Source organism: Melanerpes formicivorus, unplaced genomic scaffold (genome assembly GCF_026170545.1).
Source record: "Melanerpes formicivorus ecotype bairdi unplaced genomic scaffold, bMelFor1.0.p_v2 SCAF_3, whole genome shotgun sequence".
Classification (NCBI taxonomy): domain Eukaryota; kingdom Metazoa; phylum Chordata; class Aves; order Piciformes; family Picidae; genus Melanerpes; species Melanerpes formicivorus.
Genome location: NW_027142355.1, coordinates 17751640 through 17777658, shown reverse-complemented (window position 1 = coordinate 17777658; position 26019 = coordinate 17751640). Strand labels below are relative to the sequence as shown.

The following is a 26019-nucleotide window of genomic DNA, read 5'->3' as shown; positions in this document are numbered from 1 at the left end:
ACAAACATGCACCCACCTGATACACTACAGCTGAAGTAAAAGCCTGGCGAGAGAAGGAGGAAATGTTCTAGCATGACGTGGTGGGAGGCATTGCTAACAATTCAGCAAAATCGCTGTTTGATGGCATAATACACATTGACTCATCTTTTATCTACTTCTATGATGTTTAGAGTGAGATCTTATCACTACTGGCAAAGGAATGAAGGTTGAGAATTTTGTGCAACCAGCAGCCCACTCATTTAATTTGTAAGCATGTTATGACGAGCAGAACTGTCTCTGTAATCCAGTCACTCTGAGGAGTCACCAGTAATAGAACAGGGCCAGCTCTGAATCCTAGTGAAGAAACTGGGAAGCTTTTCCTCTGCTTTTTCTGGAAATTGATATGACCTTTGATCCTTGTCAACAAAAATAATCTTGGCTGGCATATTATTGTTAAGTCTGTAACAGGAATTCAGGGCAAAGCTCACAAATATTCTGACTTGTTACACAGACAAAATCCCTCTCACTAAAAAGATAGTTTGCCTGGTAGTAGATAAGTAAAAACAAGATAGTTTTATTTTGTTATGTTCTCCTCTAGACAAAATCTGCTGAAGGAACACAGACATGAAACAAGATTTGCCGTGGAATACCAACTATGGATAAAGCAGATCTCAGGATCTGCAAGGCAGTATTCATCTTAGCCATAGCTGTGGTTTTCTGGCTTATTCTTTAATGAAAAAAGTGTCATAAAGATAAACCAAATCTACATTCCTTGTGCATACATATCTGCATGGGTTTCACTTCAGGAATTTAGCCCTCTGTGTGTGTACATACTATTAAGTTCCATTAGCAAATTAAATATGTATTAAACAGGAGACAAGACTTACGGACTGTTTTTCTTTTGTAAATTTGCCAGTTTAGTTTGGCAAACTGAGTGTTCTGACACAAGCCAGACTGGATCAACAGAAGCATCAGTTAACAGAAGACCATGCAGAGTCTACAGAAAGACGCATTGGAAAAGGTCAAATACTTCAAGCCTGGACTCTAGCAGAAAAAGGAGAGTAAGATGGAGCAAATAAGTCAGGACTGTGAATTAAAGGTGGTTGAAGTAAAGTGGTTAATAGAAGAATCTGGACCACAAACTTTGAGAAACTCCATCTCTGGCTGGTTTCAGTAATCATCACAAGTGAAAACCCATTGTAACTGGATTTATTATTTATTTCTTTTTTAAGATATGGTGTATTTTACACTGATAGTTTTGGTCAATTGCAACACTCAATGAATGTGGGAAGCAAGCACCAATAGCAAAAGCAATGCACTCTTTAATACCTTCCAGATTCCACAATCTGCTCTGAATCTACCTCACAACATTTTATAGACAATGCTGCAATAATGTGCAGTGGTTAGCTCTATACGGTTCACAGAATCACAGAATTGTCAGAGTTGGAAGGAACCTCAAAGATCATCTAGTTCCACCCTCCCTGCCATGGGCAGGGATACCATTCACTAAAGCCAAATCCAACTGGGCCTTAAAAACATTCAGGGGTGGGTTTTATTCATTTCTGTGCAGAACAACAGGCATAACTACAGCTGAGGATATGTCAAAAGGAAATAAGAAAATGCCCTCTGAGCAATTACTGAAGAAATGGTACTTGGCTCCAATAATTGATGGAGTAATGTTACCATCTTTGCAATAAAAGTAACTGGGCAAATCATAAAGGTAGCAAAAAAATGCCTTTACATGCAGGCAACTATTGCTTGTCTGCATAGGTCATAGATACATCAACATTTAATAAGAACATCAATAAAAAAAGGAAAATAATCAGGGTATGCATCAACTTACTGAAAACATTCATCATTTTGCTCTTGTTATTGCAATGCAATCTCTGTTGTAAATCTTGGTTTATTTTAGCCCTGACTGGCCATCTCTCTTGCCAGCATGACTGATCGACACTTAACAGAATTGATGGATATCAATGCCCTTCTGGCAGTATGCCCTGTCACTGCTGTTTCTGTCTTTCAGCCATAGTCTCTGGCTGGATACTGAAAAAATCACTGGATGGTAAACACTTTGAAACTAATTAATTTGAGGAAGTGGAATACTTAATTTGTATTGATTGTGCAAATGCCATTGCTTTGCTCTTCCAGAGTCCTTTCCAGAATGTCCTATGAAGACATGTTCATCACTGGGGTGAAATATGTAAGTTAGAATAAACAACAGAGGAACTGTAGAGTTTATTTAGGTTTTCACCTTTTAATTGTGATGGAATTCAATGTTAACTAAATTAGTAGCGAATGAGAATTCATCAGCTCTCAAGGACATTTTTCTCCTCAACCTATATTCTCAACCTGATTACTCATAGGCAAAAACCTGATTTTACCTCATTTGTAACACACATCTTGGAAAATACTTAGGCCTGGTCTTTTGGGCAATAGACTCTGGAAATGTGGTCATCTCCTGCAAAAGTCAGTAATGGATCAGTATGAGAGATACTGGATTAAAACCCAGGATAAATGTCTGAATCATAGAGAAAGAAATGGGATTTAGCTTTTTGGTGGCTTTAAATTGCATGTCCCCAGAAAACCTCACCACTATTACCTTCAGCATTGCTGAACAGTCTAAAGAGTCACAGAAAGTTAAAAGAAATCAAATATATATGTTTTTCCCTGCACAACTACACCTGGTCCTTTTAAGTTACACTGTGGAGACATATGAACAGTGAAGATGATGAGGTAATTTACTCTTGGCCATAATAAACCTTAGAATCAAATGGCATTTTTTTTGAATATTAGAAAGAAAGGAAAACATCAATCACCATATGAAGATGTCAATGTTTAAAACTCTGCATTAGGAAAATCCTATTAGGCTTGTTTTAAACCAAGTAGCTGTGTGCTAGCTGAATTTCTTTTAGTTTGTATCAGTTTTACATTTGTGTTAACACACTTCAGCAGACACTTGCTGCAGTCACAAGGGGTAGAATAACACCTATGCAAGTTCAAACCAAGAAAGGTGAAAAAATTACAAAGGTTTTTGACAGCTATATAATATGAAAAATTGTCATATACAGATGACAGCAATGCAATTCTAGCCAAGAGAGATCTAAGACAAGTTAAGCAATCAATCATATGCATCACTTGCTATTCAGCAAGTCAACATTCAACATCTGAATCAGTCATTACAATGTAAAGAGAATTAGTAAAGTCTCTAACAAAATGCAAATAAGTGAACTGGAGGACAATACAGTCAAATTCTAGAACTTGGCAGGAAGCCAGAAGAGTTATTTTGACAAAACTGCTTGGGGTGGTTTTGTGTCTCCTTTTTATATTTAGAAAAATAAAAAATAAAATATTAAATATTGAGATCTTTAGTCTTGAGCATTGCAAGTTTTAAAAAATATTCTACAATGCACATGTGTATTTATAGTTGACAAGGAAAAATGTACGATAAAGAACAAAATGCAGTCCATGCTCTGACACTTTATTACACTGCTACTCAAATTAACTCCTCTTGGTTGTAGTGACAGGTTTTTCCAAATAAGTTCAAAGAAACTGGGGCAAAACTAGCTGGCAAGGTATTCAGTTGTTGGTTTTATTTTCCTTGAATGTGTTACCTATTAATTTTTGCTATTACAGAGTATCAGCCTGCTTCTGAATCCACCTGGTGTAAATGAATGTGGAAAAATAGTGGGACTACTAAGATATATGTGCTGATATTCTGTAAAATCATAAATACTGCTATTATGTACATCCTTGATTTTTAGCAAGAGAGGGGATGCTATGTTACTCATCAGCTGGAGTAATGGTGGAAAATGGGGGAGTCCTTACTGAAAGCCAAAATGTCATAGCTAGTAACTGCACTGTTAAGCAAATCCCAGACATCTAGGCATCTCTTTTGAGAGAATAAATACATGTTAGCTTACATATATGGAAGAGCTAACACAAACATTAGATGCCTGAAGGTCTGACCAGGACTGCTAGACCTCAGCCACTGGATTGTGATGTATTTGCTCCCTTTCTCATATGTCCTCGTGGGTGCTGGATGAGGAGCTGTACTGACATTGATGGAACTTCTGCTTCTAAACCTGTGTGTTTGCCTCCGTACATCATCACAAGGTCAGGGCTTGAAGCATGTAGGATTTTTCATCGCAGGGAAAGTTTCTTATCAATGACTTACTAGTACAGACATGCCTCAAAATGATTTAGAAGGTTTGGCTTTGGTCCCATTATGAATGTAGACAGACAGGAATAAAGAAAACAAAAGTTTATATTAATATAATCTGTATTATCTTATGGAAAAAGTATTTTAAAGTGGTTTCAGGAAAATGTGCATGTCTTTGCTAATGTTTATGTATAGCTAAGAGGATTCTGAGTATCCTTGTGCTTAAATCCTGTCCTTGGCAAGCACAATGGCTCTGTGAGGAGTATGAGAACAAGAAAATTATTATTGAGTTTAAATAGAAGCAAAATTTCTCTATTTTTATTCTTGTGATGGATAAATACACAATTCCAAGCAAGGGAACAATATGCTGCCTCTGTCAGTAAGATGCAAAGATAATAATGCGTGTGAGAATAGATTGTACGTGTTATTTTATCTCATCGAGTAGTCATTCTTATCCCCATTCTCAAAACTTAACAGATCTGTATGAAATAATTTTACATGCTGGAAGTAGGAGATTTTCTGTTTAAATGTTGGGTTTTTTTTTGTTTGTTTGTGGCTTTTTGTCTTATTCTTATCTGTTGGTTCTCCACAGGTTTACCATTGTAAATCTCATTGACCGAACTTTGTCCAACAGCTGATGAGTTACATGGGTAGAATTTTACTATCTAAAGACTCATACAGTCTTTTAATTGATTTCACTGATGTTTCAACCTTTGTTTGTGCAGAGCTGAAGCTCACAAGCAGTTTGGGTTTGGGTGCTTGAAATAAAAACATTCATGGGCTCAGGTACACAACACTTTCACTGTTTTCTATTCTATGTAAGTATCATGTCCGAAAATGAAATTTGCACAAGTCAAAATATAAGTGTGTATTTTATATGACCATATTAACAATGAAAGTATTATTATTTTTTCTTACAGAAATGTTGGAATCCAACAATATAATCAGTTTCAATGGATTAGCTAATAGCTCCAGTTACCATACTTTCCTCTTGGATGAAGAACGCAGTCGGCTGTATGTTGGAGCAAAGGATCACATATTTTCTTTCAACCTGGTTAACATAAGAGAATATCAAAAGGTACATTAATTCATGTTTTGTACAGTGTAAATATATCCTTCTAAAGTTGCAGAATCATTATTCAAACTATGCTGGGTAATGTATGAGTTAGTACTAAGTATTTGTTTGTGAGGAATACTACTATCACAAACACATAGGCTGACTATTAAGAGAAATTTATAGTTAGACTGTAATCTATGACTGTATAATCTACTACAGCTTTTTCTTAGACTGAAAAATTAAAAAGCTGGATAATTCAGCCATTTTCCAAATGAGACATACTTTCATGTTTACTGCTAAAAAACCCAATAAACTATTCTGACAGTTTACACACACACACTAAGTCTTAGTATGCTGTATTTGTTTACAGATAAAAAGAAGCTGTTTAGGAGTTAAAGTGTTGTTCTGTCCTTTAACTTAGCACCTGTAGGCCCTTTGCTTCTGTTGCTTTCAAACCAAAACTGATTCAGTATTAATAAAAGCTTAATAGATCTACAAAATCTTGCCATCCTTGATGGAGAATGTATTTTTCCAGTAAAAGCTGATGACAGATTAACAGACAGTTTAGTGGTGTTCTTTTGTTGGAGTCTAAGTAAATAACTCAATTTTTCATTTCTTTTAATAAGACAAAATGCTAAGAAGATAGTGAATGGGATAGAAGTTTCATTTGTTATGTTAAATATTTTGATAGCACACTGTAAAACACAGAGAGTACCCTTTTATGAGAGATATATTGCTTCAATACCCAGGAATGTATTTTTTTTCGTAGTGTTCCTGACCTTTTGCCCATTTGATGATTAGCTTCCTAAGATGATAGCCATAAGTACCTCATGCTTTCTGTTCATCGGGAAGACAGGCTATTCATTTGTATTCTCTATGGAAAAAGGATAAAAAGAAAACTGGGTATTTTCTTTCCTATTCTCTTCAGAGCAGCTATAAAGGAAACTAGCTATTTATTTGAATTCTCTGAGGGACTGATAGCTTAATGTGCAAAACATATGGAATAATTAACAGAAAGAAGGTGTTTCCATTGCAGAAAACAGTTCTTCAGGATGGGAGGAATTGTATCTTACATACTTACATATTCATTTAGAACACTATTTGAAATTATATACAAAGATAGCTCTATTAACTAAAGGATTGATCCTGGTAACAGGGAATTGAATATTGGCACAGGCTTAAAAGAACAGATTCACACTTTAGGTTTAAAAGTAGACAAGGGACTTAAATAATTTGGGAATCTGCTTTTTAAAGACAGGACAGTCATGAAGACACTTGAATCGAAAATACAATGAAGCTAGTGTTGTCCTTGAGCTCAAACTTCACCAGTTGTTGATTCCACAATGTAAAAAAGAAAAAAAGGTTTCTGTCTGTACGTTGCTAGCAACATATGTCTCCAAACAAGCAGAACTCAAAAGCCAGACTTTCCTGTCTATTAAAACAGTTCAATATAACTGACTTTTAAATCAAATGAGAGGAAAATAGTGTGCTGTGAGAATAAGGAAGAAGAACATCTAGCCATTTATTTTATGAAGTAGAAACCGGGTTTGAATCATACAGAAATCTTTGCCTAAAACTTGAACTGAACTTGAACTGGTCCTTTTGGGAGATCTCTGAAATTTTGTTAATGTTTTTCAACTTAGTAAATTTAAAATTTCTCATCTCTGCACATTTTAAGCTGAGAATAGAAACAGGAAGAAGTGGGAATCCTTTGAGAGAGAACATGCTCATAAAATTTTCAGCCTGATCTTATAGACTTAAGCTGTTTGATTATTGTTTTAATTTTATTTTAAAGAAATGTTTTAATTTTAAAACATTGTTACAAACTGTGTTTTCAAATGTTATATATAACGTCTTCTTTGACCTCTTCTGCCATCCACATTCAGTCTTTTTCCTTTTCTTTCTGAATAGTTTGCCTTTTTCTTTCTTTTAACAAACTATATTGAACACCAAGGATGTAATCCAGACTTACGGCCATTCATATTGCATTATCTGAGGCTCCCAAATGAATAGCCTGGCATTTTATGGGAAGATCATGTTTTATTCTATATGTAATTCCTAAAAGCTTTTTGAAAAACATGAATAATTGACTGTGAGGGTCTCTGGATTTTCTCTGTATGAGGTGAGATCCATTTTCTGCTAAGCAAACATTATAGTAAACCTAGGATTAGGTTTACTTGTATTAGGATAGCTCTATAGGAACAGCATAAACGTTTCTATTTTGATGGTGTGATGCTTTTCAAATACCATGGCCTTTTTTTTTTTTTTTCCCCTGAAGAGGCAAATATCTTTGTTCTGATACTGTAAATCTAGCATGAGATCACATTTCACATAGGTCCAACTTATCAGATTTAAAACAGTGAAAGAACACTCACTTAATGGAGAGTCAACCCTCTTATCATTAGGAGCCTTGGCTGCCGAGATTCACAACACAGACTATATTTCAAGATTGGTTTTACTATGATTTCTATTACCCTTATTTTGCTGCTATCATATTTTTTTGGTGTCAAATTTTATGGAAGAAAAAGGAAGAAGGAAAAGAATAGGGAAAAGAGAAACTGGTTGAAGACACTGAGCATTTGGTGTGCAATTTGTGATTATTGAAGCATGAAATAACACAACGTGATTTTTTATTCTATGTCTTTAGATTGTTTGGCCTGTATCTCATTCCCGAAGGGATGAGTGCAAGTGGGCTGGAAAAGATATTGTGGTAAGTACAAATCTCTCTAACTTTTTTTTTTTTTTCTTTCATAAAACATTGTGAATATTTTATTGTGACTTATTGTGTTAATCCTTAAAGTATTTTTCCTCCTCTGGAACGTCACACGTCTGATTATAACACCAGTTTTGAGTTATTTCAGCCTTCTTATTTGAAATAATGAAATATTGTCTTCATGACCGAGAGTTTAAATTTATATGTGGAAATAAAGTAAATTAAAATTAAATTTATCTGCAAGAAACAAGCAAGAAAGATAAGGGAGGAGAAACATCAGAATGAAAAATACTAACTTTTATATACTTGCATGCTGCTGTACTTGTCTCCTGATCTCAGGGCATATAATTTGACCTGCTCCAGGTCGAAGTCCTACGTTGAATTCCAAGAGGTGCTTTCTCTTTGTGGCTTCTCACTGGAGTTAGTGAGTTTCTCTGGGCGAGATTGAGGTCAAAGTGTTTTTAACATTCTGCATCAGTTTTGATGTCTCAGGAAAGGCATGATTTTCTGTACAATTTCCCTCATTCTTGTGTACACCTCATTGCTGTAGTTATGAAGTAAGAGAAACATAGCCAGTAGCTCCCAATAATAATCATTCCACACTTAATAATAACTGTCTTCCTTACAAGAACAATATGGGAAATAGGAAGACAAGGCTGAAGATGGGGGAAAAAATGATAAAAAATACAGGCATGCAATAAGCCAAACAAATACTTGCATAGTACAGCCAAATGGGAAATCATTCTGGTTGCCAAGGTATAACTGAGAGTGGAACTTGGCCCCGTGTGTATATGCTATTGGCCTGATTTTCAGAGATGATTCTGTAAAATATTCATAACTGCAATCATAAGCCTCTAGAGAGATTCATCTGAATAATTTCCTAGGTCATAATAAAAATAGTTTCATCAGTCTTTACCTAGGCCGTAGAGGATGGTTGTCTTTATAAAAAGCCATTTGGGAATGGTAGAGGTGGATTAGGTAAAAAATAAGAAATATGGGCTTTATATATGTGATGGGACAGCTAAAGTGCCAGGTACATGGGCTATTTCATTATACAGAAATAATACATTTAAATTAATCCATATATTGTGAGGTGAGGATTAGAATAACTAAAAATTAAGGTTAAGGAAAAACAGGGCTAGTGTTAGATGTCTGAGCAAATTAACTAACCTTGCAGCTTGATATTAGGTTAGATAGTTCGATATTACATTAAATAGCTTCTTATAGCTAGGGTTGAAACCCAGGAAATTAATAAGAAATTCAGCACTTGAAAATATACTTCTTTTTTTTTAATAAGTACCTTTTAGAAATTCACAATAGTCAGAAACAGTATATAGAATAGAATAGAATAGAATAGAATATATATATTTTTATATATATATATATATATATATGTATATAATCCTTTTGGTGTAAATGGAGCCACTGTTATTCTGGAGTGAGCCAGAAACTGTAGGTCTACATTCTCTGGCAATTTGTGTTGTAACTTTTGTTTGCCCTGATTCCCCTTTTATTAGGGCAGCTACACCTGCTGTGAGATCCCACCTTGAATAATGTATCTGGTTCTGGTGTCCCCATGATAAGAAGGACACAACTGTTAGAGTGAGTCCAGAGGAGGGCCACTAGTATGATCCAGGGGCTGGAGCAGTCCTGCTATGAGGATGGGTTGAGGGAGCTGGGGTTGTTCACCTTAAAGAAGAGAAGATTCCAGCAGGGGACTCCATAGCTGCCTTCCAATACCTGAAATGATCCTACCGGAAGACTGCAGTAGGACTTTTCATGAGGGTGTCTAACAATAGTACAAGGGGTAAGGGCTGAAGTGGAAGTTCTTTAGTATGAGGGTGGTAGGACTCTGGAATAGGCTGCCTAGGGAGTCTGTGGATACTTCCTCCCTGGGATTGTTCAAGGCTGGGTTGGATGAGGCCTTGAACAGTTGAATCTAATTGGGAGGAATCCCTGCCCATTGCAGAGAGGTTGGAGTAGGTGTTCTCTATGGTCCCTTCCGACCTAAGCCATTCTATGATTCTATGGTCATGAATAAAAAGTGAAGCCAATAACACACCCCAGTGATGTGTGTGACCTTGGTGCATTAGCTGCTTGCTCTGATCCTGAACTTTAGTAGAAGCTTTCCTATGAACTGGTGGAAAAGAGTAAGGTAGAGCAGGAGGACAGGGCTCAGGATATTGTGTGGCCCAAACTAAGGATAACAGAAGTACAGCACAATGTTGCTAGAATCAGATAATTTGTTTTCATAAATGTTATTGATTGACATATGTGAGTTGTTGGGGGTATTTTTTAATTTATTTTTTTTTTTTTAGCTTTTAGAATTCTCTACAAGTGTACACAAGAAATTAAAAAAAACCAACCAAACAAACTAAAAAAAAAAAGCATTAAAAAAAAAGAGAAATTAATAGGTGGGTCCAGTTTTATCAGGCAACTAAAAAGACAGAATATGTATCTTGATGCGTTCAGGTCATCATATTTAAACATTAACAGCTACCTATTCTTGACATAAAACTGCATTACAGCCAAAGTAATGTAACCTCTTTAACTTTTAATTACAGATAAAGATTACAGATCATTTAAGAAACTCACTATTACTCCCTGATTTATTCCTTGAGGCCATTGTCAGTACCTTGGGACTGTGAAATGTAAAGGCCATAAAAATAACTCAACAGACTCTCATTAGAGGGAGGAAAAGAAATAGAGGACAAATAAAGTGGCATATAAAGCATGCTTGATTTAATATTGCTTTCAGCATGTACCACTGCTAAGATATTAGATACTCTTCATTTGTGGAGGTTCAAAACTTTCTACATGACAGTCTATACTTTTACAATGAGGTCTTTTTAAAAATTGATTTTAATTATTGATCTCCAGGGGAATTCAGTGCTAAAAATGCAAGTCCTCACTAATAGGCCAGGTGCGCTGCAGCAGCTGCAGCACAAGTATAACCCCAGCTCTGCCCCACTGCTAACCTCAGCTATGACCTCCGAGATTTCCTCTCATAATTATAAGAGGTAATTTACTGTCGTTTTCACTCCTTCAGAGGGATTCCTTATACTGATGCTGTCAGTCATGCCATTCTAGGCACAGAAGGTTTGTAGCTCAGGATGATCCATGTGGGATTTGAGGAGCATAGCTTGACTTGGACTGTTCCTGCTCTCCTCATATACTTTTGTTCCTTAAGCAGGGATTTTTACTTCTGCTTCTTAAAAGGGTTAGTATATGTTAATTAGTTAAGCTTTTCTCACTGTATGGATAGATAAACCATTTAAAATATGCTTCAATTTTTTAATTTTTTTTTTAAATATGAGTAAGCTGAGAAGGGAGACTTAAAGATGCCCCCTGCTATACACTACCTACTCTACAGCAGGACTTCTCTGATAGAAGCTGACACACTTTCTCACAAAATAAATTTTTTTTTCTAATAAAATTGTAATTACTGCTCCATGTAAGTACTAGTATTGCAATATATTTCCATTTTCTCAGTATAGAATAGCACAAGTATCACTAAAGTAACATTGGTCGTGGAAAATTAAAGACTATAAATAACAAGATGTTTGCTTATGCAATTCAACAAAATGAGCAATTCTGTGAGGATTTCTTGCTGTTCTGGACTTCAGTCTCTCATTTGATCTATTCTGATTGATGTTAAATCCCATGAATATTTCTCACAATTCTTGACCACAGATTGGTAATGATCAAAGAAGACGAAGTCTCTACCGAATATTTCTCAGCTTTTATTCTAAACTTACAGTACGGACATGCTGTTAGTCATATCCCTCACTAGTGGTCCTCAGTATTTTCAGTATTTTCATTTTAAGATCTCACAAGCTCCCTGCACCCAGTGGAAACACATGCACCCTCTACATGATATGTGGGTTCGATAATAATAACTGGGGGAAAAATAAAGGAAAAAAAAAGCAGCTGCTACAATTCCATTCTGATGTTTCTGTGATACCATAAACCAGCAAAACAAAGCTTCAGTGATTTACAAAAGTTTCCAGAAGCAGGTAGGAATACGTTAGGGATAGTGTGTTGACTGGTGAGCTCATCTAGCCCTTAAACTATTAATTTAGTATTGTTTTTGAAGTTTTGGCTGCTTTTTACTTGTTGCATCTCCACTCTAGATTTGGCTGAGGTACACCATAGCAGTAGTTCACATAATACACAATCAGGGAATCTCTATGAAAGAGTATGATAGATAGATTTCTATGACTTGAAAGCTTTAAATATGCGTTTCTGAAGGGCACCTTAGGATGTTATTTCCAAGTGTGATTTGACTATCTAAATTTTTTTCAGCTACTTTTAAAGATGTGAGCTCATGAAATGGGCCTTTCTGGACTTGACATGTATAAATCTTTAAAATTTCAGTGGGTACTTTAACAAAGCCAACAGTACAAGCTACATGATAACATATACGCATTTTTCATGCTTTTTCTGGTGAAAACTAAATGCTAATATACAAACAGATAAAAGGAGTACCAAACAGGTCTATACAGAGTTATATTTCCTGCTATTTCCCTTAACAGCTAAACTGTATCAGCACAACTGTGTGTGTATTAGCACCAATTGTATTATATTTTATTGGAAATAGATATCTACTTGGGCTATTTAATTACTATCAGAATTCACCTTATTTGAAATCCACTGTGAATGACTTCTTTATACTTCATAGTTCTCTTGGTGGTGATCTGGGATCACTTTACATCAGAAACATATTCCCAATTAAGAAGAAGGAGGCATCTTTACAGTACACATAGAATAGGTATACTCAGTGCATGCTTCTTTGCATTTAAGTGTGGCTGGCACTGACTTTATGGTTTATTCATGCAGGTAGAATCACATGGCTGTAATTTAATTCACCATCTCATTTGTTATGATAATACTTAATTTAGGCCAAAATGTTTATATGTCATCTCAGTTTATGCTTCCTTTAATGTTTTCCAGCCCCTCCCTAAGTCATAGGAAGATTTGGTAGTCATAGATTCGTCAGTGTGCAGCAATTAAATCTGGAAAGAAAGAATAAGGAAAAAATAAGAAGAAAATTCTATGTAACTTAACAAGTGTCCCTCAACCGTATCTGGTGATACTTTGAAAAAAAGCAAAGTTGGCCATAAATGAGCACTATTGTTTTTAACTCATTTTATTACTATTGTTGCCTTCAGGAAAATAGAAGAACATGAAGGCAGAGAGTAAAACTAATTATTTTCATCTGTTATTGTAAACAAAGATCTGAAGAGAGAATCTGAGAATTAAATACACAATGTTGGCTAGATCTAGAAAGTCTGCTTCTAAATTCATCTGACAGGCACAGTTTTTCCAGTCAAATTGCATCTGGGCCTTTGGGTGTACCAAAGAGAACTTCATCCCGCTTTGTCAGGATTTCTCCTTTGGAGGATATCTACAGGCAGGTTTCCAGCTTTTCAGTCACCAACCGTCACCACCATTCCCATTTTTTTGGCTTGCTGCTTCTGGCATAGCCCTGAAATCCTTTAACAGACAATAAAGACCTAGGATTCCCACACATCCTGGGGAAAGAGTAAAGTTGAATGAATGTCTTCTGGGATTAGGAAGGGGTAATGTGAGCAAAAATCAAAAGCAATGGGCCTACAGTAAGGTTAGAGACAGAATTTACTCTCAGTGTTACCTAGTACAAGAAGAAGTTTTACTTTTTGAGCCATTTATAAGATAAATAATGTCACTGTATGTCCTGCTCAACTCTATCAGCTGTCCCAGTTAGAATGTTGGGTATATTAGCTTGAGGGCTGCTCACTCCTTAATCTTGTCCATGATCTCTGATGTGGGCCTGATTTCCTATTAAATTATATAATATTTAGGAGATATGTGAGGCATTTTGTTCATATTGTGTTCCTTCAATATTGGTGTTGTGTTAAGCTGCTTTGTGTTGCCTGCAAATAAAAAAAAACCAATTGTATAGGGAAAAAATATATTTAAAACAAACCTACAGCACCTTCACTTAGAGGTGAACTGAGCTTGATAAAAAGAAAGTATTGGGATTTTTCAAAGTCCTGTGGAGCTCTCTAACAGAATATTCCTCCCTGGGAAATTCTGGTTATGTCATCACCAGCTCTTGGATGGACTCCCACAACACATTTACCAGCATAAAGCCTTATTTATGGCTCTTAGCTCAGCTGATGAACCTACAGCTTTTGTTCATTTAGGCATTTGCATATATTTCTTTATGTGAATTGACCAAGGCAAATCAGTTACTCTAAGGCAATAACTTGTGTACTTACACAGAGGAAGAATTAAGCTGGAAATTGTTCTGATTTTCATATTTTACCCACTTATGTGTCATGGGAAGTCATGTAAGTCTTTCAGTATGGGGAACAATTTGATACAGATCAAGGAGAAAAGTAATTTTCCAGTTCGGGGATTATTTTTCTGTTTATAGGTGTGACTATAGAAATTTGCTTCTGAAGGTAACAATGTTTGGCAGATTTAATGGAGTCTTGCAGAAATTTTTTCTTTGTGGGGGTTTGAAAGACAAAGTCAAGGAGAAATAAAGGGAAACTCATCCCCAAATTATGGGGTTTAATTTTCTTTCAATAGATGTTCCTTATGAGCTCTAGTTTGGCCTTGGCAAAGTCTCCTAATTACGTGTATTTATGGCTATGTTACTTGATAATGATTCTTCAGAATGATGTTGGGTAATTCTTTGTTATGATTTACTGCATCCCAGGAAGGACAAATTGGTTTTATATGTCTTTCCAGAGAAACACATTCACTGAATGACTAGTCCCTATTTTCCTTCATTTCTTTCACAGCTTCAGACTGAAGCTAATGAAGCCGGAGAAAAGCCTTTTCTTTGGTACCAGTCATATGATTGGGGTTTTTTTGTTTTTTTGTTCATTTTTATTTTATTTTTCTGAGTTTGCATCACATTCTACTTTAGCAAACAAACTGGAGTGGATTTTTGGTTTGGTTTAGTCTGGGGGATTTTGTGTTGCTTTAATAAAGAGCCTAGCTAAGAAGTTAAGGATAGGTCTGCTCTGAAAGATGCTTCACAGTTCCTCTGAACTTGAGATGTGGTCACTATGTCAATATTAAATTAGTGCACAACAATTTTATATTTTTTTACTGTAGTGCTGTTACTTAAAAATAGTTCTATCAAATTCTTCCCTGTTAGACATTGTTCTAAAATATTGTCTTTTTACTTTCATAATAAGTAAAAGAAAAACAAAACCCACAACCTTTTACAAGTAGAAAAGGTTTTTGTTCTGAAGGTGATGGAAAATAAAAGTAAGAGCAATAAATAAAGGGAGAATCTATGGCTATCTCTCTTGATTTTGTTTTCAGTTTGTTCTTTTTATGAATGAGAGATACGATCTGTGTCAACTCAAATAATGCATTGATCTAGTTTTACTTTGGTAATTCCTTCTTGATTAACTTGTTCCAGAACTTTAGGTTATTATTCATGTATCATAAATATAAAACAACAACAACAACAAAACTCAAACAAACAAAACCCCAAACTGAAACAACCCCAGAAAACCCAACTAACATAACCCCTTAAAACCGCTCAGCAAACTAACTCTCAGTTGAACGTTTTACCTTTGATGCCATTTTTTTAATCAGTGGAAATTTTATGCTTCTGTTCAACATTTCCCTGTGGTGTTAAAATAGTTTTAATATCCACACACAAATTTCCAGGTTTCTGCAGTAAGGCACACTTTACATTCTAGTTTACAGAGTATGTTTATTTACGGGCACACATATTGCTAAGCAACTGTCCCTTACAGATGAAATGGCCTTTTGCTTCCTTTCAACACTTCTTGGGCTTACACTCAGTTTCAACACAGTATTTTTTAGCATAGTTATCTTAGGTGGCTGTGAGTGGAAGTCATTACTGGGTATGCTTATGACACGCTGAATAATGGCAAACTGACTGATACGCAGTCTAAGTGCTTTATGTGCCTATAATAGGCTTGACAACCTGTTTACCTGAAATGCTAGCAGGTGTTGATCCTGTTTGGAATGGTGAGGTGTAACTTGTTTTCTCCAGGGGACAGGCAATTACCTCACCCAGATAGAAGACACAGATGAGAATCTGTGACTCTACATCTAGACTGTGGTTGCAACTTAAATTGCTGCTGGGCTTGGTGATACTGCATGAGCTGAAACCAATGAACAGTATTGTTCATTTCTTTGCTAATAAAGCTATGCCCAAAATGTGGGACAGGTTTACTTTGATGAGCAAAACCAATTTTGTTTTAAAATTATGGTCAGAGAAAAATGCCATCTGTGTGACCTCAATGCTTCCCAATGTTTTGAGTTATTCCTAAAATGCTCTTCTGTTTCTAAAGTAAATTCATCCTGTGATGTAGTAGTTGTTGAAAACACAACAATTCAAAATAAAGGAAGCTTGCTAACATGGGTGGGAAGGTTTAATGTACAGCAATCATGCTGTGGTTGCAAAATCCTGAAAAGCTACTTGTTTGCTGGACTGCATCCACAAAAGGCTTTGTTTTATCTTGTTATCTGCACATTAACCAGATGTACAAAAAAATATGAGGTGGTCATTAAATAACATATTTAGTGCTTCAGCCTTCACAGGTCCAGTACAGTTATTTTCTGCATCTGCTGAATGAAGATTTAAGGACTGGAAACATACAGAATACAGAAAAAATGGAAAGAATTCTACTTCCTAAGATGGTTAGACTTGAAGGCCTAACATGTTTAGTCTGTCAGTCAAGGGAGTCATCTTTAAAGCCTGGCTTCTTATTATTTCTTCTAATGGCTTCTGGCTTAAGACTATTTTCATGAAGGACTGTAGGGAGTATCTGACCTGTCTTAGCTACCTCCATGCTTAGTCTTAGTGGTAAACTCTGGGCCAATTGACAAAGTGAGTAGTGACCAGATTTGTAAGTAGGCATGTAGACAGGCAGGAAGACATTTTGTGTTTCACCCTCACGAACACAAAGGATGAACCAGAGGAGCTTTCTATTTGCTCTACAATTAGAATAAACCTTTATTAGAATAAACCAAACCAGGTTGGAAGAGACCTTCAAGATCATCATGTCCAACCCATCAACCAATCCAACCCACCCAAACAGCTAACCCATGGCACCAAGTACCCCATCAAGTCTCCTCCTGAACACCTCCAATGACGGTGACTCCACCACCTCCCCGGGCAGCCCATTCCATAGCGCAATCACTCTTTCTGTATAGAACTTCTTCCTAACATCCAACCTAAACCTGCCCTGGCGCAGCCTGAGACTGTGTCCTCTTGTTCTGGTACTGGGTGCCTGGGAGAAGAGACCATCATCCGCCTGTCTACAACCTCCCTTCAGGTAGTTGTAGAGAGTGATAAGGTCACCCCTGAGTCTCCTCTTCTCCAGGCTGAGCAACCCCAGCTCCCTCAGCCTCTCCTCATAGGGCTTGTGTTCCAAACCCCTCACCAACTTTGTTGCTCTTCTCTGGACTCATTCCAGCAAGTCAACATCCTTCCTAAACTGAGGGGCCCAGAACTGGACACAGTACTCGAGGTGTGGCCTAACCAGTGCAGTGTACAGGGGCAATTGTGCTGACCATACAAATTTTACTAATACGGCATGTAGTTTTGTGGCTTAAAGGAATCAGAATACTTCTGATTTATTTCAGTGGCTTTTTTATAATCGTGCCTTTTTTTTTTTTTAATGTATTTGGTTTCTTTTTTTTTTTTTTTCCCTTTCTTGATGCTTTAATGCAGACATCCTGAAACCTGAGTAAATTATACATTTTAAATAATCTCATGAACTTTGTCATATGAAAAACCCAGACAGTCAACAGGCATCACTTAATTGGAAAGATAATTAGAAATACAATGAGCTGTACTAACCACCCAAAAATGTCTTATCAATCCTCATCAGCACACAAATACCAGTGTGATATTTCTCAGGCCATATCTTGACAGCAGAGGGAAATAAGAAGTTAATCAATTAAACAATGGTTTCTCTACAGTATTCGCAGGTGTCACTATGCCTAAGAGTAGTGTCATTCCTGACAGAAAGGTCAATTTTTCCAGATGACGATCCAATGTAAAGTCTTCCAGATGATAATTCAATATAAGAGTCATTGAATCTGTGAATCTATCAGTTTTTCAAAGCTCTGGCGTGGAAAGACAAGTACAATTAGAATTCAGGCCATGAAATATCACAGATTTATAGAAAAGACAAGATATTTTGATTACTAGACATATTCTAGGTTTATGTTAGATTTGTGTGTAAGTGATACACTTCATACTGCATATAAGGCTTTGACTAATGGGGAAGTAATCTCCAAATAGGAACTTAATAGAAATCTCCCCCTGCAACACATTCTGCTACTTCAACTGCTCAACTAACTTCATTCAGCACTGCAGATTGACTCTTATTCAAAAGACGCCAGAACAGTAAAACATTGATCTTGATAATTGCAAGGTATAATAATGACAAAATAGGGATGGAAATGGTGTTATTGATCCCATCTGCAAGGGGTGCAGAGTAATAAATCATAGTGTGCAAGTGTTTTCTTGCTAGCTAGCCTCCCCTGCTCTAAAGTCATGCAACTGCTTATACCGGTTTAGCTGGAAGGTTATCTCACCAAGTGCAGGTGCCAGGCATGATTTCCCCACCCATTAGGGACTATATGAAGCTCCTAGTACTCCAGGATTTTTCCATTGCTGCCAATGCAGCACTTAGCACAGTAGTTTTGCAGCAGTGTTGCCAGGTGGCTTACTCCAATAAAATAAGATCCTTGAATTATAACAGGCCTGGAATAATTTACCTTGTTCCTTTCCTTTTCTGGGCTCGTTTAAGCACACTGTCGTCAATGGTAATATTTTTGTGAGTGTCATTGTAATAGCAATTTTTAAAAATAATATTACCTCATTTTGCAAGAATTTGCACAACAGCAGCAGGAGCTGTGAAAGCTTGTGCCCTATAGAGCTCACTCCAAAGAGGACTTCCTTGCACATGCTTTCTGACAGTCTAAAGTGTTTTCAGGATCAAGCTGAGACTCAGTCATCTGTATATATGGAACTCATACACAGATTTGGTCCTGTCACACTCCAGGAATATTTTCCTTCAAATAATGCTGCTGCATACTGACAATGACACCTATCCAGCACAGACTGAACTGATGGTAGCTGGCTGGAGTCCACTACCAAAAGTTAGAAGTTAAAAAGCTCCCTGGTAAGTCCAGAACATCTCTCAGCAGTGTGATAAATTTGAATCACAACAGAAATACCAGGGATTACTTATTCTCCATGGATATCCTTGACCTTGTCACTTAAGAATTCTACTAATTGGACAGAAGAGGAAGAAACAAAACATATTAATTAAACTCATATATGGGACTTTATATGGAAAATTTCCACCCATTTTGATGTGAAAGACAAAATGTATTTATTTAGTTCGTCCAGCTATTGGATGACAGCTTAAAATGTGCTTGTCCATCCAGTTTAGACAAAACCTTCTGATATTTTAATCACTTGACTAAATGGGAAGGCTGGAATAATGGAAGAATGTATTACGGGGTCTGAAGCTAATGATATTGTAATGGATTATTTAGACTTCTGTTTATTACCCTGCATAATCTGGCCATTTGAATTTGCTGTAATAGCTGAGAAAATACAGGCATCAGTGTTGATTAAAAAACCCCACAACAGCAAACAGCTTTCTTAAAATAAGGAGAAAATTCTGGATATTAGTTGATCACAGGGACTTACCCTTTAATTTCCTCTTCAAAAAGATGTCATTAAAAAATATTTGCTGCATCAGTAATCCAGATTGAAAGATCTAAGTTCCAGATTTCTGCAGAAGACATAATTACTGGAAACTCATAAAACCCACCTAAATTCTGTTTTAATTTTCATATGCAGAGCAGATGTTTTGACAGATGGACGGACTTTATTTTTGTAACTGTCCGGGAAAAGTCTGCATAACACAGTCTAATCAGTGTTACATAGCTGTCGTGTTTGTTTTTCAATCTTTCTGCATTTGGCTCCTATGCTTTTGGTTGCAGACATTTTCTTTGCAATTTATTTTTTCAGCCTGATCTCTCTCTGCATAAGCCCTTCTATCAATTTGATATATAAATATTAGAAAACTCTTAAAAAATAGATGTGCATGTTTGGTTAGTAAGTCAGACAAATTGCTCTCCGTATAGTGGGTGCCCTTCTGGAAAACTTGATTAACACTTTATGTTTTTCTCAAGGCAGGCCCTCTGCACTTATAGATGGTATATAATATTTAGGATTGAATTTTAGAGTTAAGTTCTCTGTCCAGGCATACCGGACCTATTTTACTTCAATTCACACTCGGAATGTAAGTGTCTTGTTCTAAATGTAGGAATATAGTACAGCAGAATTTGCAGAGGTTGGTGCTTTGGCTGCTTTGCCATAGTACAATGCAAATGATTTTAGCCACTTTAATTTCAATAAACAATCAGCCTAGAGCTGAGGATCTGAACCCCATAACCTCCTTAGTCAAGTTTAGAGGAAGCATAAACACCTACTAATTTACTACCTGAAGTTAAAACCTCTTTGTTACTCAGGAATCCCTAGTAAACTTCTGGGGCACTGATCCCTCCAGGCAGTCAAATGAACCTCTCAGTACTGTATGAAAGGTAGAACATGTCCTCATGTCCCTGTATTCCAAACTAACCTCAGGAAAGTCTATAGTGTCTGATTTGGCTTTTTTGAGGAATATGGTCCTTATTCCTTCAAACCAAGAAACAAACTGGATTGTGCCCTGTGAGTGCTTCAGCTGCTGCACATGGCAGGACCAGGACAGGGCATGAACCATTTCTTTGGAGGGTATTGTCAATCATACCATCACAGGACTGTTTGCAGAAGCAGATCCATCAGTTGCACTATAAAAGCATAAAAAGGTAGCTATAGAAAGAAGTTCTCTCTTCCAGGACAGAAAGAAGACGACCTCACAGGCTGTGCTAAAAGTCTCAGACATGATGCAGGGACATAGCTGCTTGGATTTTAAGACAGAGGTACTTCTGTATGAGAACAAAGGCAGAACCTACAGTTCTTGGGGAAATCTTACACCAGTTATAGACATATAAATGAAGATTAGTCTTCTCCAGGGGTAAGCAGGATAAATGAATGGGGGTTTGGAGGACTGCTGAAGCACTTACATGATGTTCCTAATTCCTAATTTTCTCTTTGAATATTTACCTCAGTCATTCTATACCATATGAAATTGATTCTGCTTTCCGCTGTACGTATATATATAAACTCGTGCTTCAGGGTATAAACTGGTGTTTAGTTTTATATAGACAAGAAAAAAATTCCTAATATTAAGCTACTAATTATAATAAACAGGATTACTAGGTTGAATAATTTATAGTGATTTCCTGTGGTGATTCCAGTGCTCCTCTTTTCTAAAAAAAATATTTTCATAACCCATCCAAGTGCTGCTTTCCTGCCTAGGGAGAATTTTTAAAATTTGCATTAATTTTCATTCACATTATTAAGCTACAGGTATTTTAAACTCCCACATCACTCTGTTTTCACAGATTAAAAAAAACAACATGATTTCCCCCTGAGAAACAATTTTTAAAATCTTATCTTTCTTCCTTGAGCTCTTTTAGTTGACAAAGGCCAATATTCAAAGGAAATGGGTATGTCCAGAAGATGTTCCCTTTAAATAACATCCCTTTCCTGGGGAAAGTGAAAATAGCTACAAAGGTACTGAACTCAATTGGAGGCACAGTGTTTTAAGTACCCTGATGATTTGTTCCCCACACCTTCTGGCTGTTGGTTACTTCCTGCTTCTCCAGTAGGTAGTCTTTTTCCTCTGCTCTGTTTTATCAAGATACTGTATTTCTTTTACTGTCTTTGTCTCCTTTCTGGTGCTTTGCATTCTGGTATCATGTAGTGAAATGATTCGTTCTTCTGGCACAGACCTTCACACTAAAAATAGCATTGACCTGGTGGTCTGGCATGGAGAGATGGTGCTGTGGCCAAGAAAGCCAATGGTATCCTGGGTTGCATTAAGAAAAGTATGTCCAGCAGATTGAGGGAGGTTCTCCTCCCCCTCTACTCTGCCCTAATGAGGCCTCACCTGGAATATTGTGTCCAGTTCTGGACTTCTCAGTTCAAGAGGGACAGGGATCTACTTGAGACAGTCCAACAGAAGGCTACAAGGATGATTAAGGCACTGGAGCACACACCCTATAGGGAGAGGCTGAGAGATCTGGGGCTTTTTAGTCTGGAGAGGAGAAGACTGAAAGTGGATCTAATAAATGTATATAAATATATGGCGACTGGGTGTCAAGAAGGACGGCTCTTCTCAGTTGCATCCTGTGATAGGACAAAAGGCAATGGATATAAACTACAGCACAAGAGGTTCTACCTCAACACGACGAGGAACTTCTTTACTGTGAGGGTCACAGAGCACTGAAACAGGCTCCTCAGAGAGGTTGTGGGGTCTCCTTCTCCACTGACTTTCAAGACCCATCTGCATGCATTCATGTGGGACCTGTGCTAGATTATGGTCCTGCTCTGGCAGGGGGGTATAGACAATGGAGATTGGAGTCAATACAGCTGACCAATGTGATCGAGTATTGTTCCTTTATTGTTCCAGTATTGCAGAACTATAGTGCGAGTATAGCACAGTAAAGTAAAGCAAGGAAGAAGAAGGGACAGGAAAGGTAGAAGTGCGTAGCAATGGAACTTCTACAACTTATATAAACCTGGAGAGCCTCTTTGGCATAGCTTCATTGGTTCCCTATGAGTGACCACACATTGCACTATTATAGACTATTGGTCCAACTACTGATGACACGCGAGGTTGTTGATACAGGTGCATGTCCTGTTGTCCCAAGATAACTTTCTGTGTTTATAGCTACCAGTGTCCTGTTTTAGTTACATGCTGCAGGCACAGCACTGTTTTGCTACACTGCTTAGCTGGCTCTGCACTTATGCTGAGCATGGCCTACCACCATGTCAGGCTCTAGGCCTACAATGCCAGATTGCTCACACTGCTTGTCACTGGCATTGCCACAGGGAGGTTGGACTCAATGATCTCCAGAGGTCCCTTCCAACTCCTAACATCCTGTGATCCTGTAATCCTGTGCTGTCAAGTGGGGGAAGCTCAGTTGGAGACATCTAAGTCATTCCAGGCCCTCTAGCCAAGGGGGTTGGGAAGTTGCTTTGTAGTCAGGTTGACATAGCCACTGGTGTTGGAACCAGCAGAGCTGTCTGCCAGGTTTCACAACTGGTGGTACCTGAATGCCATTGTAGTGATCTTGTTGTGAGGGCAGGAATGGGGAAACAGAAATTGAAAATGAGCATCTGTCTCCAAAGCCTCATGTAGTGGCAGACCCAAACTGCATTCAATGCACACATATTTTCCTTGATCAGAATATCTTCTTTGTCATACGCATGTGTTGAGATTTATAGTCTGAGAAAACCATTCAAAGATGTTAAAGTTGCAGATTTATAGGAAGCTTTTTTGTTGCAGAACTGAATAAACCATAAAAACCTAATATTCACCATCTCGAAGCAAACTTTTGACAACTTTAGAATTTCAGATACACAGGTACAACAATTCTACACATGCTGCTGTATCTGTGCAGCTGTACTTGAGCAAAATTAGATAAAGGAAGGAATCTGATTACTCTGTGATTTAAATCAATGTGCCTGTTGCTATTGTTTCAGGGAGAACAGCATCATCTCCCAGGCAGGGCTAAAACTTCACTTTGAACTTTCTGAGTTGACAAGGGCTTAAATCAGAGCTGTAACTTTTCTTTGATGTCATTTATTGTAGTTTAATACCCCTCTTTATTTATTTTTTTACAGTCATGTGAAATATATGAAGAAACCTAATCTGTTAGGGAGGTGTATGAGAATTTACTGGATAGATCTTAATGGTTCCTTTATGCAACGATAAAACACAAGGAAGCTATAAGAGCAGCCTGAACTGGAGTGGGAACTTCAAATGTTATATAAATGTATTTGTCATAGTCAAAGGTTTATTGCTGTAGTTGTTTACTTTCCCCATTGTTTAAGCAGGTTGTGTATTTCTCAGACATCTATGGTAAAAATCATGTTGTACAGGGAATTAAGGAGAGCTTAAAAGCAGAAGATGACTAAACCAAATCTGCTTTTGGAATTATATTATAAATCCAGAGTAACTTTACTGATAGTAATGCAGTTACACTATTATCAATCCTGAACACATCAAACTAAAATATGGCTATGATAGAGTTAATTCTTCCCTCCCTCACTGCAGGCTAATTAAGTAGGGTTTCCCATCTCACCTCTAAAGTATTAGCTATCTAATACATTCTTGCTGTATATTATAGATAAGTAGCTGAACAGTATTTAGTGAGTGCATATAGAGTCACAGGTGGCATGTTGTTGTAAATCAGAATGACTCCTCTGAGATAAGCACAGTCTGCTTTGATTCTGTGGGTCTAGCCCATATACTCACAGCATCTTGCAGAGGTGTATGTCCACTGGCCTCTAACATTTTGTCTTCTTCAGGTAAGCAGTTTTTGAAAGGTTTAATAAAGTATTGTAGTAGACCACAACAGTATTTTTAAAATCATGGCACATCAAACCAGACAGGGGAAAAGTGCAGTCCTACTGATGCAGAGGTGTGATTAAATTTGGCCAGATACAAATCTAAGAAGAGCAAGTTCTATTAAGTAACCAGTGACAGGATGAGAGGAAATGGGTTTAAATTGTGCCAGGGGAGGAGAGTGGTGAGGTATTGCAACAGGCTGCCCAGGGAGATGGTGGAGTTGCCATTCCTGGAACTGTTGAAGAAGCATGTAGATGTGGCGCTTCAGGACATGTTTTAATGGTCATGGTAGTTGGGTTATGAGTGGACTCAATGATCTTAAAAGTCTTTTTCCAGTCTTAGTGATTCTATGAGTCTAAGTGAGAGAATTATGTATTATTTAATAATACACAAATGATTGGTCAGTTTTAAAATATGCAGAGTTAAAGTCAGACGCTCCATCTAAAACACAGAATATCAGAATTTAAGAAAGTTTCCGTTTTGTTAATTTTAAATGTTGCATGAATTTGCAGTGTTTGCCCATTTTTACTCTTGCAAGCATCGAATTGTTAACACAGTTTCCCATATTTCTTCTATTAAAAGGAACAAAGGACAACAACATTAAGAAAATTATTGAAACTTAGACTGTAGTTTTGATGATTTATGCCAGGTATTTGCTTAGTACCACTGTGACAGTGGAAAGCACTCTGTGGATACATATAATAAATGTTTGTTTATGTTTATGCATGTGTGAGAGAAAGAATATGTATGCACCAGAAATTGTGTGTGTTTTTGTTAAGAAAGGTCAGAATGGGAAGATTAAGAGAAACCTATAGTAACATCCATCTCTATTTCTTTCAATTTCCTGTTGGATTACCTTAACTATCTTTATGTTTTCTCTTCCATCTCAGTTGGAAAGATAAATGATCAGCTGTTAGGATGTAGTAAGAGTCTATAATTTCCTCTGGATGCATTATCTGTTATGCAAACAAAATTAAAAAAAAAAATAAAATTGGAAGAGCAATTTCAGTACAGTCCTATGTGTTAGGCAGGAAATCATTATTTTAATTTTGCAAATTTGTTACTTTTCCTTGTGGTGGCCTAAGACGTGTCTCAAACTGCATGCGCATTTTCCTGGTAAGGCCATCATTTTGTGTTTGAGAGTAACTGGTTTAATTAATAAGCAAGTTACAGAGACTGATGATGCCAGTGAGATTTCTGTGGAGGTGGAAACTCAGGTAGTGTTTCCATGGGCCTTTATTCCCTTAGGGAAGTACAGCTGAGTGGTCTACCTCAAAAGTTACCAAATATGCATAGCAAAGTTTTATTAACTTTAAACACAAATGTTTATTTCTATGTTCTTATTTTTCTCCTATTTGAAATGCATTATGTGTAATTGTGTCAGTGGACTGATTATTTCTTTTAATTGCTAGATCCAGCAAACTGCTGGCTAAGCTGTCAGCCCGTGGATTGGACCATTACACTCTGTGCTGGGTTAGGAACTGGCTGGAGGGCCGGGCCCAGAGAGTGGTAGTGAACGGTGCCATATCCAGCTGGAGGCCAGTCACCAGTGGTGTCCTCCAGGGATCAGTGCTGGGCC

The 26019-nt window shown here is 37.1% G+C and overlaps 1 protein-coding gene across 1 annotated transcript in view; it reads left to right on the top strand.

The window, feature by feature from the left end:
- SEMA3A (semaphorin 3A) overlaps positions 1-26019 on the top strand; it is a 169045-nt gene that overhangs the window by 43397 nt on the left and 99629 nt on the right. The window contains exons 2-3 of the mRNA XM_068167882.1: positions 5059-5216; positions 7843-7905. Coding sequence (XP_068023983.1) covers positions 5059-5216; positions 7843-7905 — 221 coding nt within the window. The remainder of the gene's footprint in view (positions 1-5058; positions 5217-7842; positions 7906-26019) is intronic.